The sequence below is a fragment of the Mustela lutreola genome, chromosome 13, assembly GCF_030435805.1.
Source record: "Mustela lutreola isolate mMusLut2 chromosome 13, mMusLut2.pri, whole genome shotgun sequence".
Classification (NCBI taxonomy): Eukaryota; Metazoa; Chordata; class Mammalia; order Carnivora; family Mustelidae; genus Mustela; species Mustela lutreola.
In genome coordinates this window covers 75,280,708-75,294,750 of record NC_081302.1, presented here as the reverse complement: position 1 = coordinate 75,294,750, position 14,043 = coordinate 75,280,708, and the positions used below count along the sequence as shown (strand labels likewise).

The 14,043-nt window shown below is 39.3% G+C and overlaps 1 protein-coding gene across 3 annotated transcripts in view; it reads left to right on the top strand.

Moving 5' to 3' along the window:
- Positions 1-14,043, top strand: part of MTUS2 (microtubule associated scaffold protein 2) — a 585,660-nt gene that overhangs the window by 261,338 nt on the left and 310,279 nt on the right. For all 3 annotated transcript variants that reach the window (XM_059143942.1, XM_059143941.1, XM_059143943.1), the window contains exon 5: positions 3,643-3,840. In XM_059143942.1, coding sequence (XP_058999925.1) covers positions 3,643-3,840 — 198 coding nt within the window. The remainder of the gene's footprint in view (positions 1-3,642; positions 3,841-14,043) is intronic.

The window sequence follows — 14,043 nt, the reverse complement described above, 5'->3', positions numbered from 1 at the left end:
ACTTAGAACAATTTCTAGAACCTTTAAATGGTGGTGGTTTTTTTAAAAATAATTTTTTAACTAATTATGATTGTTTCACTGAAGAAAGTGTCCATGAAGCTTCTCAGCTTCTCATGTCACCATCGTGGAAGATGACTCTCTTATGTGTCTGCTCAGTTTTAACATTAATTGTTATCATTTGTTTATTGAGGGCTTATTTTGCACTTTGATATGCTATTTCCATCAAAGACAGTATTCTTGAATAGTCCAAGGACACTACATACTTGAAAAAATATATTCTTCTGACATGCTGCTCTTGAGAAATAGTAAAGTACACATTTTTATAAGTAAATTCCTTTATTGAGAAACTAAGATTAAATTAAGGCACATTCAGTCAGAGCAGCCATATGTAATGAAAAGCACCTCTCCCAGGCTGATACGGCATCTTCTGTTGACGTCGTCACCCCTAAGTGTGCTCTGTGGGTTACCTCAATGAGAATGATGGAGGTGCTTGTTTAGAAAGTGAAGTTTAGAGCCCCATTCCAGCATAGTTCTCATTCAGGAGAGACACAACAGGCTATATTCGTGTCATGCAAGCTTGGCTACTGCAGATTTAGCTAAATTTGATTGAATAATTTGTCAAAACCACTGTGCTAGGCACTGATGGTTTCCAAAGAATGAGACCTGTTCTTCCAAACCCTGAGATGTATCTGGTAGAATGAGAGGCCACTGGATAGTAACTTGATGTATGGATTACATTAAATTTAGGAAAATTATGTAGGCAGTTGGGGTAAGACATACTTCTACAAGTAACCTACATACACACACACACACACACACACACACACTCACAATATGTGCCTTTAATAAAAGGGAAAGATGGGGGGGTGCCTGGGTGGCTCAGTGGGTTAAGCTTCTGCCTTCAGCTTGGGTCATGATCTCAGGGTCCTGGGATTGAGCCCCACGTTGGGCTCTCTGCTCAGCAGGGAGCCTGCTTACCCCCTTCTCTTTGTCTACTTGTGATCTCTCTCTGGGTGTCAAATAAATAATATATTAAAAAATAAAAGGGAAAGATTGACTAGGGAAAGTGAAAGCCCAGAACTCCCTTAGTTGCTTTCTTCATGTCTACTTGGGTTCTTGTGTTGTTGAGATCCTCTCTACATGCTCAGGCTACCTTTCTACCGATGACATGAACAATCATTAAATGTAAGTAAGGGTAGGATAGAATAAATTCCTCTTCAAATATTTTCAGTGTCTTTATTGTCTTAAGTAATGATTTAATAATCTTAGTTTTCTTTTTTTTAAGGAATTTATTTATTTGTTTGTTTATTTATGAGAGAGACTCCACATGTACAAGTGCCTAAGCTGGGGTAAGGGGAGAGGGAAAGGCGAAGAATCTTAAGCAGAATCCTGACTGAGCATGGAGCCCTATGCAGAGCTTGATCCCACATCCCTGAGATCAGGTCCTGAGCCAAAATCAAGAGGTGGATGCTCAACTGACTGAGCCACCCAGGAATGTCTAGCTTTCATTCTTAAATAAATAGTAAATGAATGTGTATTATAGGCCAAGGTATCCTATTAGGAATTGTGATCTTTCCTTCATTCTGAAATATGAGTTTTCTAGAAAACATCTATTCATATTTTTCTCACTTGATTTTATGTCATTTTAAATCAGTTATTGATTAACTGGATTTGGAAAGAAGTTATACTCGTTTCCTCTATAACTGAAATTAGTATCAAAACATGAAATGATTATTATACATGATTATTGAAATCACATGTGACTGTTTAACATATGTTTTACTGATGTACAAATGCAATCCAAAATTGCATTGGTATAAATTTATTGTAAAAATGTATCTGATATATGGGGACACTTTCATTGTCCTGGGGATATCATCTCAGAGTATGCAAAATGGTAGAACAGCAATTGAAGATATTGACCTGACATTTAATTGCTGCTACAGAAGGGCTATTACTACTTATTAAACAGTGATTATGGGCGCCTGGGTAGCTCAGTGGGCTAAGCCGCTGCCTTCGGCTCAGGTCATGATCTCAGGGTCCTGGGATTGAGTCCCGCATTGGGCTCTCTGCTCAACAGGGAGCCTGCTTCCTCCTCTCTCTCTCTCTCTGCCTGCCTCTCTGCCTACTTGTGATCACTCTCTGTAAAATAAATAAATAAAGTCTTTTTAAAAAATAAAATAAACAGTGATTATTTCTTATCATATTTGAACATTTTTCCCAAGCAGAAGAACAGAACTGAATTGGGAATATTGCAACCCCAGATCCCTGTTCCCTCTTCCCTCTGCACTTATCTGATTCCTCCTCTTCCTAATCCTGACCCAGAAGTCAGGACACCATGGTTGTGCATATTCTGCTTTCATCTGGGTATACAACTGGCTACAGCCTCATTCCTAGGGGGACTCCTGTAGAGGAAGAGGCACCATTGGACCAGATTGGCCTCTGTTGGTTCTCCACAGATTTCCATACATAGATTTATTTCTAATGTAGATTCCTCATTGATTTTTAGAAATCAATTTTTTAAAAGAAATGTTTTTTTTTAATTATTATTCTGCAACCTGGTTAATCTTTCAGAAGATAATAAAGAATGAGGAACACTTCCTGAAGGGTCTGTATATCAGCACTCAGGTGAAAGGTGCTAAATGGCTTGACTGGGACAATTATTTCAGAATATTAGGACATTTGACTCTTTTTCCTTTTAAGGAATATTAAAGAGCATTTATGTGTGATAACATCCTGGTTCTGTCTGATATTGAAAGACTTCTTATAGAGTGGAGATGATCATTGCAGTGGCCATGAACAGAGCCCAATTTGGATATCATCATGCTGAGATGGTAGATTTATAGCATGATGTTTTATTATTTCAAAATTAGCTGGCTTTGCACATATCTGGGAACTAATTTTGAAGTTTAGCTTATTTTTTGAATTTTAGTTTAACACAAAAGCAGATCGTGGAGAAAAGAGAAAAAAACTAACACTAATTGGAGCATCTATAAAGTTCTGTTACAAGCAATAATATTTATATTTCACCTTTGAGGCCAGTTTTATCATCTCCAGTCCTTCTGTAGGAGGAAACTGTAGTTCTAAAGTGTTGGGTGAACTCCCCAAGGTTATGCGGCTAATAAATGACAAGACTGGATTTCAACCCCAACAGCTCTACAGTCTGTGCCCACCTCATTCCTACAACCAACAGAATGTTAGCAAAAGATTATTTGTACATGCTTTCATGAATTATCACATACTGTTTAAAATTCCTGACGAATATTTGCCACGAAGGTGCTCTTTGCCCACTGCATGTCAGATTTCAAGATGTATGTCAATTTCACAATTCTTGGGTAACGTGCAACAGTAAGTGTTCATTCCATTCAGCTTCCTAAGCACTGTATACCTTTATTTATCATAGGACTAGCTGTCTGTTCTTGTCTCTCCTGCCTGCTGCCTCTCCTTCTGTTTGAGTTCCGTGAAGCTCCCACTGTGAGGGGCCTTTTCATAAAGGTGTGTTTGTGAATGTGCTTAAGCACATCCTACAAGATTAATTGTGGCCTGTTTATGATGGAGCCATATTAATATTGACTGTCCATGTATTCTCTATCTTGCTGTCAACTGATTTTGTTTGTTTGGCTTGGTTTTCCTTCACTATAGCGGATTTAAAGAAAGCCTCCGGTTCAAATGCTGCAAAATCCAATCTACCCAAATCTGGACTTCGGCCTCCCGGATACTCACGTCTCCCTGCAGCCAAGCTGGCGGCGTTTGGCTTTGTGCGGAGCTCCAGCGTGTCCTCGGTCTCCAGCACCCAGTCCGTGGACAGCGCACAGCCTGAGCAGAGCCGGCTGGCCAACCGTAAGTGGGCGGGGCGCTGCTCCCCAGTGGGATACGCCCCTCTGGCCGTCCTGGGGCAGGTGGACTGGCATGCGGGTGTAATAGTTTCATTTCTTTGTGTGTGAAATATTTGATTTAGCTATTTTAATCTACCATTGTTAGGATTTTAGAAAATAATCTACTGAAGAAAAAAAGGCTTTTGGCCCTATCCTTTTTCAGTTACGAGGAGTTAACGTGCTAGAAAAGGACGTTTAAATATAGAAAATGACTTGTCCAGGGACTGATTCCAGGAGGCCTTTGCTCCATGGATTCTACATAAGTCAAAGAAAGATCCAAATCAGGTGTTACAAGAAACATGTATTAATTAGTGGTGGTGAGAATCCTTTTAGTTACCTGGGATTACCTGTAATGCCTTCATTTTGTGGAACACTTGGCTGGACTTCTAAAAGTTAACCAAATGATGTTGAAAATTTTAAAAAGGCACAGCTGAACTTCTTCACTCTGTTCCCAGAAAGGTGCCCTTTAGCTGAAAGATGCTACTCTGGGCCTGGTTCCTGAGACTGATATTGTAAGTTATATGAATTAATAGTCTCAAACTAAATCACAAACAGCCACTGTTTCTAAAGATCTGGAGGCTGCCCCATTCAGCTGAGCCTTTGATGACCAAAGCCCATCTCATCCTGTCAACTTCAAAGTCATTGTTATTGGATCTGAAGCCATGACATCTCAGATGCTGGTTAGCAAGAACTTGCCGGAAGGCTGGGGAAGTCTTAGAGGTTTTCATGTGCAGGGCTGTTTGGGAGGGATTACAGTAGTTGAATCAGGCTGAAGTCGTAATGGAAAGAGACAGAGAGCAGGATGGGGTGTGAGGGTAGAATTTGAGAGTGAGGTTGATTTTTTAATTTCCTTTCTCTGAGCTTGCTTTTTAGCCTTTCTTGGGTTTAGAGAGCTGATGTGCGCCACATTTGTACTTCTACAGTTCTAAATTTTGGTCTACCTAGTTATTCCTCAAAGTAGTACATTACATGATATCTGGATGTGTTTGTAGGCAGTTTCTGAGAGGTTTTTTGCTCACTTGGTTTCCTCAGTATGCTGCATCTCTGACCTGCTTTCACACAGGATTCACATTAGGAATACCCTTGTTATTATGGATTTCATCATGGCACAGTAGATGTCTCCAAATCTGAAATGTGACTACAATAAAGAACTTTTTACAAATATGGAACTCCTATTTTTAGATGTGTGTATGTGTATTGACAGTCTGAAAATTTTTAAATAGAGGAGCAACTATCTTTCATAGTTTTTAGTAGTAAAATTCCCAGTGGCATGTTTCTCTTTTAGAGGGACCATGCGTGATTTAAAACAAAATAAAACAAACAAACAAGCAGAAAAACCTCACATGTTATATATCTTTCCAAGGAAGATGCTAATATCTTGATTTCTTAAAAAATTAATAATAAGATGAATTGAGCTTTGTTCCCATGGCAGCAGCTTTTGCTAAAGAAGAGCTGACAGGTGTGGACAGAATAATTCCAGGTGTACTTAGGGCATTTCTCCCACCTCTGCTTCAGAGGACACCAGAGAGGGATACTGAGCACCCTGAGAGACAAGAGCCATAATGTGCCAGGGAAAACAACTCCTACTGTAAAGACTTCATATTAAAAGTAATACGTATTCACACCAAAAATGTGTAAGATATCTAGGAATCAGCCTAACCAAAGACATAAAAGATCTGTACCCTGAAAACTATAAAGCGCTTATGAAAGAAATTGAAGAGGACACAAAGAATTGGAAAAAGCATTCTGTGCTCAGGGATTGGAAGAGCAAACATTGTTAAAATATCTATACTACCCAGAGCAATTCTATACTTTTAATGCAATCTCTATCAAAATGCCACCAGAATATTTCACAGAGCTAGAGCAAACATCCTAAAATTTGTATGAACCACAAAAGACCCCAAGTAGCCAAAGCAATCTTGAAAAAGAAAAGGAGGGACACCTGGGTGGCACAATCAGTTAAGCATCTGACTCTTGATTTCAGCCAGGTTATGATCTCAGGCTTGTGGGATTGATCCCCATGTCAGGCTCTGTGCTCAGTTGCAGGGTCTGCTTCTATTCCCTTCTCTCTGCCCATCCCTGTGCTCATGTTCCTTCTAAAATAAATAAATAAATCTTTAAAAAAAGAAAAAAAGACAAGGCTGGAGGCAACATGGCTCCAGACTTCAAGCTTCATTACAAAGCTGTTACTTATCAAGACAGTATGGTACTGGCACAAAAATAGACACAGAGATCAATGGAACAGAATAGAAAACCCAGAAACGGACCCTCGCCTATATGGTGAACTGATCTTTAACAAAGCAGAAAAGAATATCCAATGAAAAAAAGACAGTCTCTTCAACAAATAATGCTGGGAATATTGGACAGCCACATACAGAAGGATGAAACTGGACCACTTTCTTACACCATCCACAAAAGTAAATTCAAGATAGCTAAGAGATTTAAATGTGAGACAGGAATCCATCAAAATCCTAGAGGATAACACAGGCAGCAACCTCTTTGACCTCAGCCATAGCAACTTCTTACTAGACATGTCTCTGGAGGCAAGGGAAACAGAAACAAAACTGAACTATTGGGACTTCCTCAAGATGAAAAGCTTCTGCACACTAAAGGAAACAATAAAAAAAACTAAAAGGCAGCCTACAGAATGAGAGAAAATATTTGCAGATGACTCATCTGATAAAGAGTTAGTATCCAAAATCTTTTTTTAAAGATTTTATTTATTTATTTGAGAGAGAGAGAAGGAGCACATGAGCAAGGGGGAGCACGCAAAGGGAGAGGCAGAGGGAGAAGCAGACTCCCTGCTGAGCTGGGGTTGTGGGGCTGGAACCTAGCACCCTGGGATCATGGCTCAACCAAGTGAGCCACCCCAATACAGGCACCCTAGTATCCAAAATCTATAAAGAACTTCTCAAACTCAACACCCAAAAAACAAATAATCCAGTTAGGAAATGGGCAGAAGACAATGAATAGACCATTTTCAAAGAAAACATCCAGATGACTGAAAGACGCATGAAAAGATACTCAACAACACTCGTCATCAGAGATATATAAATCAAAACCACAATGAGATGCCACCTCACACCCATCAGAATGGCTAAAATTAAGAACACAAGAAATAACAGGTGTTGGTGAGGACATGGAGAAAGGGGAAATGTTCTTGCACTGTTGGTGGGAACACAAACTGGTGCAGCCACTCTGGAGAACAGTATGGAGGTTCCTCAGAAAGTTAAAAATAGAGCTACCCTCTGACCCAGTGACTCCACTACTAGGTATTTTCCCAAAGAATAAAAAATACAGATTTGAAGGGGCACATGCATCCTGCTGCTTATGGCCACATTATCAACCATAGCCAACCTATGGAGAGAACCTAAATGTCCATCAACTGAAGAATGGATAAAGAAAACGTGGTGTACAGGCACATGCACATGTACCCACACACACACTCTCACACAAATACTACTCAGCCATCAAAAAGAATAAAATCTTGCCATTTACAAGATATGAATGGAGTTAGTGTATATTATGATAAGAGAAGTAAGCCAGTCAGAGAAGACAATAGATACTGTATGATTTCACTCATATGTGGAATTTAAGAAACAAAACAGATGAACATATGGGAGGGGGGAAGAGAAAGAGGAAACCTGTAAGAGGTTCTTAATGATAGAAAACAAACTGAAGGCTGATGGAGGGAGGTGGGTGGGGGATGGGCTAGATGGGGGATGGGCATTAAGGAGGGCACTTGTGATGAGCACTGGGTATTGCATGTAAGTGATGAATTACTGAATTGGTTTCTACTTCAGAAACCAATATTGCTGTGTTTGTTAACTAATTAGAACTTAAATAAAAATTTGAAAAGAAAAAAAATAAAGGTAATATGTATTCAGAATTCTATTTTAAAGAAAAAAATTAGAATTGACTTGAAATTATTTTCCACCTCACTATATGTAAAATTTGTACTTCACCAATAGACCATGGAAAACCTTCTCATTTATTGGAATTGATATCTTAGTACTGTTAACACTCTGCTTATACTTGCTATTAGATTTAATGTCAAAAAAATTTTTGTTTCTGTTCTTTAGTGGAGAGATGCTGCTTTGATGATGAGGATTAAGTAAAATATGAAGCCTTTGAAAGAGCTGAAAGTCCTGAAATCAAACCCTAGGAGCAAAGCTTTGTGGGTTTAGCTCATCAAAACAGCTAGCATGATATCAGAATTGGTTCCTTTTTCCTTCTTGGAACATTGGCCTTTCTTCAAACAACACATGCACATAGGATTCATTTTAGGAATACCACAGTCATTAGGAATTATAATGTGGCACAATAGGTGTCTCAAAATCTGAAGCATGACTATAATAAGGAGCTCTTTGGAAGTGTATGGCTTATATTTTTAGATACTCATGTGTGTATGAAATGTCTGAACAGTGTTCACAGTGACTGAAACATGCTGTATTTAGGACACTTTTCAGTGATTCTTTAAGAACTTAGTGTTTCCTGGATGACTTTGGCTTAGTTACAGCTCTCTCTCTCTGGTTTTCCTGGGTCCTGAGGGGCAGGTGACAATAAACATGGATTATGGAGAGAGCATGGGCCCTCCAGACCTGAGTCTCTGCTGTGTAGAATCCATCCTCTACCACCCTGGATGCAGGGAGGTAGTAGAGTGGTGGGGGGAGGTAGAAATGCAGCTGGAGAGGGGGACAGAGAGACTGCCATAAATGATCATGGCACAAGGGCATATGTCCACAGCTTTAAAATGATGTAACCTGGATCAACATTCCTGGGTTGGGATAGAGGATTTTAGTTTCTGATTAGGGTGATCGGGGACTTTCTTAGAGGGGTTGCATTTTGGGAAGTACAGATGGGCTCTGAGAGAGCTTTTGTAAGGGAGCTGTTGGTGCATCCAGAAAACCTCCTGAATTAAAGGGCTTTCCATTTCTTGTGCAACCTGATGGTTCATCATAGCATCACCCGTCTTCTGTACACCAAGGCCAACATGTTTGAGCTCCCCAAGGTTTGTTCTCATGGTGCATTCTCTTCCAGTTCTTTAGGCTTCCCCTTGCTCATCTTATCCGTGCTTTCAGCTCTCAGCACTTTGGCCACACTACCAACTCAATATCTGCACGCTGACCTCTTTCTAGAACTACCCATCCCCATTTCATATGATGCCAGACATCTCCAGCAGCCTGACCCGGGTTGCCCCAAACTGAACATTTCCCCCAAATGAATATTTTGTTATCTTTTACAGACTGGAACCCCCTTTCACCATTGTTCTGTCTGTTAATTATATCTGTGATTCAACTACTGAGCCTGGAAATTTTAGGACCAGCATTGCTTCTCACGTTCTTTTTGCCTTCGTTTCTATTCAGCGATCAAATCTGGTCAGGTCTCATTATGTCATGTAATCCATCCTTGTTCTTCTCGTTATCTTAGTTTAAATCTATAGTACCTCTCACCTAAAGCATTCCTCATAAATCGTCATGCTGTAATTTGTAAGGCACATGGTCCTAAACAATTTTTCCTTTCACCCTGTTTTGATGGCTCCATGGTGCCCCTGTGCTTGCTTCCATTCCTTGTTGGATGTTTCAGGTCCTCCATGACCTGTCCGGTTCCCTTCTCACCTCTCCCATATATCATCCCCTCGTGTACACCCCCAACTGGCCAACCGGAATTGTTCACTTTTTTCTCTGAGGGCTTTGTGCTTTTCCTGCCTTTGTGGCATTGGTGTAAACCATCTCCGGAATGCTCTCCCTCTTCACCCAACCAAATTTTTCTGAAGATTCTGCCATTTCATGTGCAATTCAAATGCTACTTCCTCTTAAAAAAAAAAAAAAAATCTTCCTTCATCCGTGAACCTGAAGCCATCTTTTCTCCTGGGAACTTCTATGGCTCCTTGCTTGCATCCCTTTTGTGGATTACCACATGCTGTTTCATTGTACTTATTTGTTTCTCTGGGCTGTCTAACCTGCAGATCATAAGCTCTTTGAAGATAGGGTCTATGTCTTAATAATTTTAGTATCCTTCATGCTACCTACCATGACCTTTATAGTAGAAGAATTTCAGGAGAAATTCTTTCCCAATAGAAGTTTTCTTACATTTTCTCTTATGTAAGAGAGACCGCTGAATGTAAGTTTAGCAGCTTTCAGAAATATTTTGTAGTGGGAACTTATTTTCACTTTAATTAAGAGCTTCACGGGTCTTGATAGTTGGTGGAGTTCATCATCATTGCGGCTGTCAAAGTTTTCTAGAATCTCTAAAATGTTGCTTTTCTTGACTGTGGTATACTTAGAGATATTTTATGCTACTCGAAGAGTAGAAAAGATAATAGGCCATTTAAAGTGTATTTAGAGATGAATCATCATGTAGATTGATCTAATAGTCTCACATATATCTAATAACCTATGTATCTCCTTGTATGTAATTAGCTACTCCCAGAGAATTGGTCCAAAACCCTACCATTGAGACTTTTCATGAGAGAATTTCAGAGTTGTGAAAATCAGACCTCTCAATTGAAGAGATTAGATATTTTCATTAAATCCTATAGTTTTATTTCTTATTTTAATACTTAAGTAAGTAGATGTTCTTTTAATTATCGAATAGGATTTGGGCTCTAGGGATAATAATCTGAAATGGAAAATCACTAGCCCTTTTAGAAGGTTAATCAATGAAAATAAGGGTTAATATGAAAGCTTTTTGTAATGTTAACTTCAGCATTCATGCTCAAATAATACATTTGATTTTTCTGTATCTAACATGAATTTTAAGTAAGTTCAGGGTTGACAAGAAGTATCATAAATAACTCTTACCAAAACAACCATTAATCTGTCTCGTGTTCCACTGGCAAAGAGGGAGTAATTTCTTATTCATGATAAAAGGAACCTAAAGGAACCTGTGTGGTCAGATTTCAGAGACGCTCTTGCATATTTGAGTTTAAGCCTCATTGACATTGTACATTCCATTTTGAAACACTCCGGATAATGATCATGTCCATGTCCACCCAGAGATGGGATTAGCATGTTTTGTTTTTAAATTGACCATTTTTGGTTGAAAGTAAGATAAAGTGAAATTTGGGGGGTGATAGGTAGGTAGGATTATGGTAGGATTATGGTAGGGGGATTGTGGTAGAAACCATGTCTAGTTGAACTGCCTCATTTTTCTTGGCTATCTGGTTTTGTGACTATCAGGACTGTCCATTTCCCTTCCCCAGTCCAGCCCTCTTTCAACATCTGTTGTAGGGTAAGCACAGAGCTCAGTGTTGCAGCTCTTGTGATCAGGACACCAAGATATTACTCCTGCAAAGTTAGAATCCAATGGGGAGATAGAAGCACGAAAAGAAATCCATGTAGGGAACTGTGAGTATTGCTGTGGCTGAAGATTGCACAGCATTTGGTGGGTGGGGGAAAAAAAGGGGATATATGAAGAGGGGAGCCCTAACCTTCCTGAGTTGAGGGTGAGGAAAGTCCTCATACCCTTCAGATCCTCTCCTGGCTATCTCAGCGCTAGTGCATTTTATCTTCAGACTTAATTATTCCACATTTTAAGTAACGACAGTGTTCTGGCTTTGCTAAAATAATCAGGCACCATCTCCTCCCCCCAAAAAGATGAAAAAAGATAGGTAAATTTTTTATGATCCTTGAAGCTAGATGATGGAGCTATGAGGGTTTCATGTACTATTACTTTTTTTGTATATTTGAAAATTTCCATAAAAGATTAAAATCCCATATTCCCTCTGTATTGGCTTTCATTTCTTCAGAAACCATGTAGCGGGGTTCCTGGGTGGCTCAGTGGGTTAAAGCCTCTGCCTTCGGCTCAGGTCATGATCTCAGGGTTCTGGGATCGAGTCCCGCTTCGGGCTCTCTCTGCTTAGTGGGGAACCTGCTTCCCCCACCACCGCCTGCCTCTCTGCCTACTTGTGATCTCTGTCTGTCAAATAAATAAATAAAATCTTTAAAAAAAAAAAAAAAAGAAACCTTGTAGCATAGTGGTGAAGGATGTCGTCTCTGGAGGTAGGCTACCTGGGTTTGCATCTCCCCTCTGCCATTTGCTAGCTCTGTGACTTCAGGCAAGTTACCTAATCTCTCCATGCTCTGTTTTCTCATTGTAAAATATTAAAAGGAAGTGTAACAAAACACTGTAGGATTGGGAATATTAAATGGAATTAATGAATGCACAGTGTTCAGAAAAGAGCCTAGTATAGTCATAATGACAGTGGCTCAACATCATTTCCATTCATTGGCCACATGCCTAAAGTTCTGTGTGGAGAAGGATTTTAAAAGCTCAGTTGGAAAACTGACCATGATGGCTTAACTGTGTCTGACATGGGGTAAAGAACGTGTTAATGAGTATATAGAATTCAGGGAGATGACGTCTTTTTCATTTCTAAATTTTTATACTCCCCTCTGTCTGCCATGTATGGTGAATACGTCTCTGAACATTAAGATGAAACATCTGCCATTTATGTGGCATGAAGGTGACAGTTCTAGAATTCGATTTTCATGGGAGTCTCTTTTGGGCTGTAAGCTTCAGGCTGTTCAGAAATTAATAAATTTGGGCAAAGAAAGTCACATTTTGTTTTCTTTATCTAAAGGGGTTCTGCCAAGCCTTTATTTAGCATGTGATCATTTAAGGAAATACCTTCACTTGGGTTCCCTTTAAATGAAACATATTTATGTAAGGTGACTAAGACATAGCCCATTAATTGAAGCTGATGGCATTTAGAACCTCTGCTAGAAATAGAAACTGAGAGTTGGATCTGATTTTATTTCTTTGCCATTCTAATTTCTAGGAAAAAGTGGGAGCGTTTGATTTTGTCGTGTGTAAAGAGCCTCACGCAGCTTCACCTTCTCATTTTGCTAGAGTCTAATTTCTATTGTACTAGGGTTTTACTTTGTCGGAGATCTCAGTCTGGTGTAGGTGGGTGGGGAAAAGAGAAGAGTGAGAACAAAAACCAAAATAAGCCTCTGATTTTTTCTGGAAATGAGGAAGTCAAACACATGTCACTGATGGATTTAAATATCTATTTCCCTGGGATCTGTAATTATGTAATTTAAAGTATTCTTTATAAGGAAAAAATAGAATCATTTTCACTGAATCTTGCTGTTATTTTTCCAGATTCTTCCCACACATTCAGTTTTCTTCTTTCTTTTCTTCCTTCACACTCATTTACACAGGAAGATGTTCTTCTGAGTTCTATGCAGCATTGCCTGTGAGTGAAAGTATTTTCTTTATTGCTTGAGTAACACCTAGTTTATCCACCTAGATTCAGATATGTGAGCCACAATGTTAGAAGTCACATTGTCCCTCAAAGGTTTATAAGTGCCGTAGTCTAGCATGTTGTAGCTTATTCAAGATATTTAATGAAAAGAGGATACTTTGAACTATGGAAAAGTGGTCAAGGTAAGAAATATGCCACACTTATGTACATAACATGCTTCAAATCAGCACTTATGATAATAGAATAATTTGGGGGAAAGTCAGTTAACCTCAGTGGACTCAGAATTTTTATTATAAATTTAGAAGAGATTGAATTAAACAAATTGGCCTCTTTTGGCTCTCAATAGCTAGGATCCTGTGATTTCACTCTGTTAAAATTATGGAACCATTTACGATTCTTGAGTGGTGAATAATCAGAAGAGTATTTGAGAACAATTACTGTGATAATTGTGAGCCAAGGCATTTGGACAAGGGAGACTGGGTGTGAGTGGTCTTAGCACTGCCAAAATTAGGGATGCTTTCCTTCTGACCAGACCTTCCTTTTGTTATTTTTTCCTTGTCATATGAGACAGAAATTTCAGAACACTAACAAACAGCAGCCCAAAGGTTTTACTGCCCTGCTTTTTATCTATGAGATGCAGGGCTATGAGGTTCTTGGAAGTCCCCTTTTTGCCCCTGTACTCTCCCTAATATGGTGCCTCTTGGATTAATCGTCAAGGACTACAAGAGATGGGAAGTATGGGGGCAGGGGTTTTCATGCCTTTGATTGCTTTTAGCTTTCACAGAAAGGATAGGTCAGAGGTAACATTCCATCACAACTTAACACCACTAGGGACAGTGACAGAGGAGAAATAAAAAGCAATTGAGCATAACTTTTAGACTCATATTGACTTCTTACAGGAACTTTGCCAACAGTACATGCTTTCTTGTATTGCCATAACATGCACAGGCTGTCTTC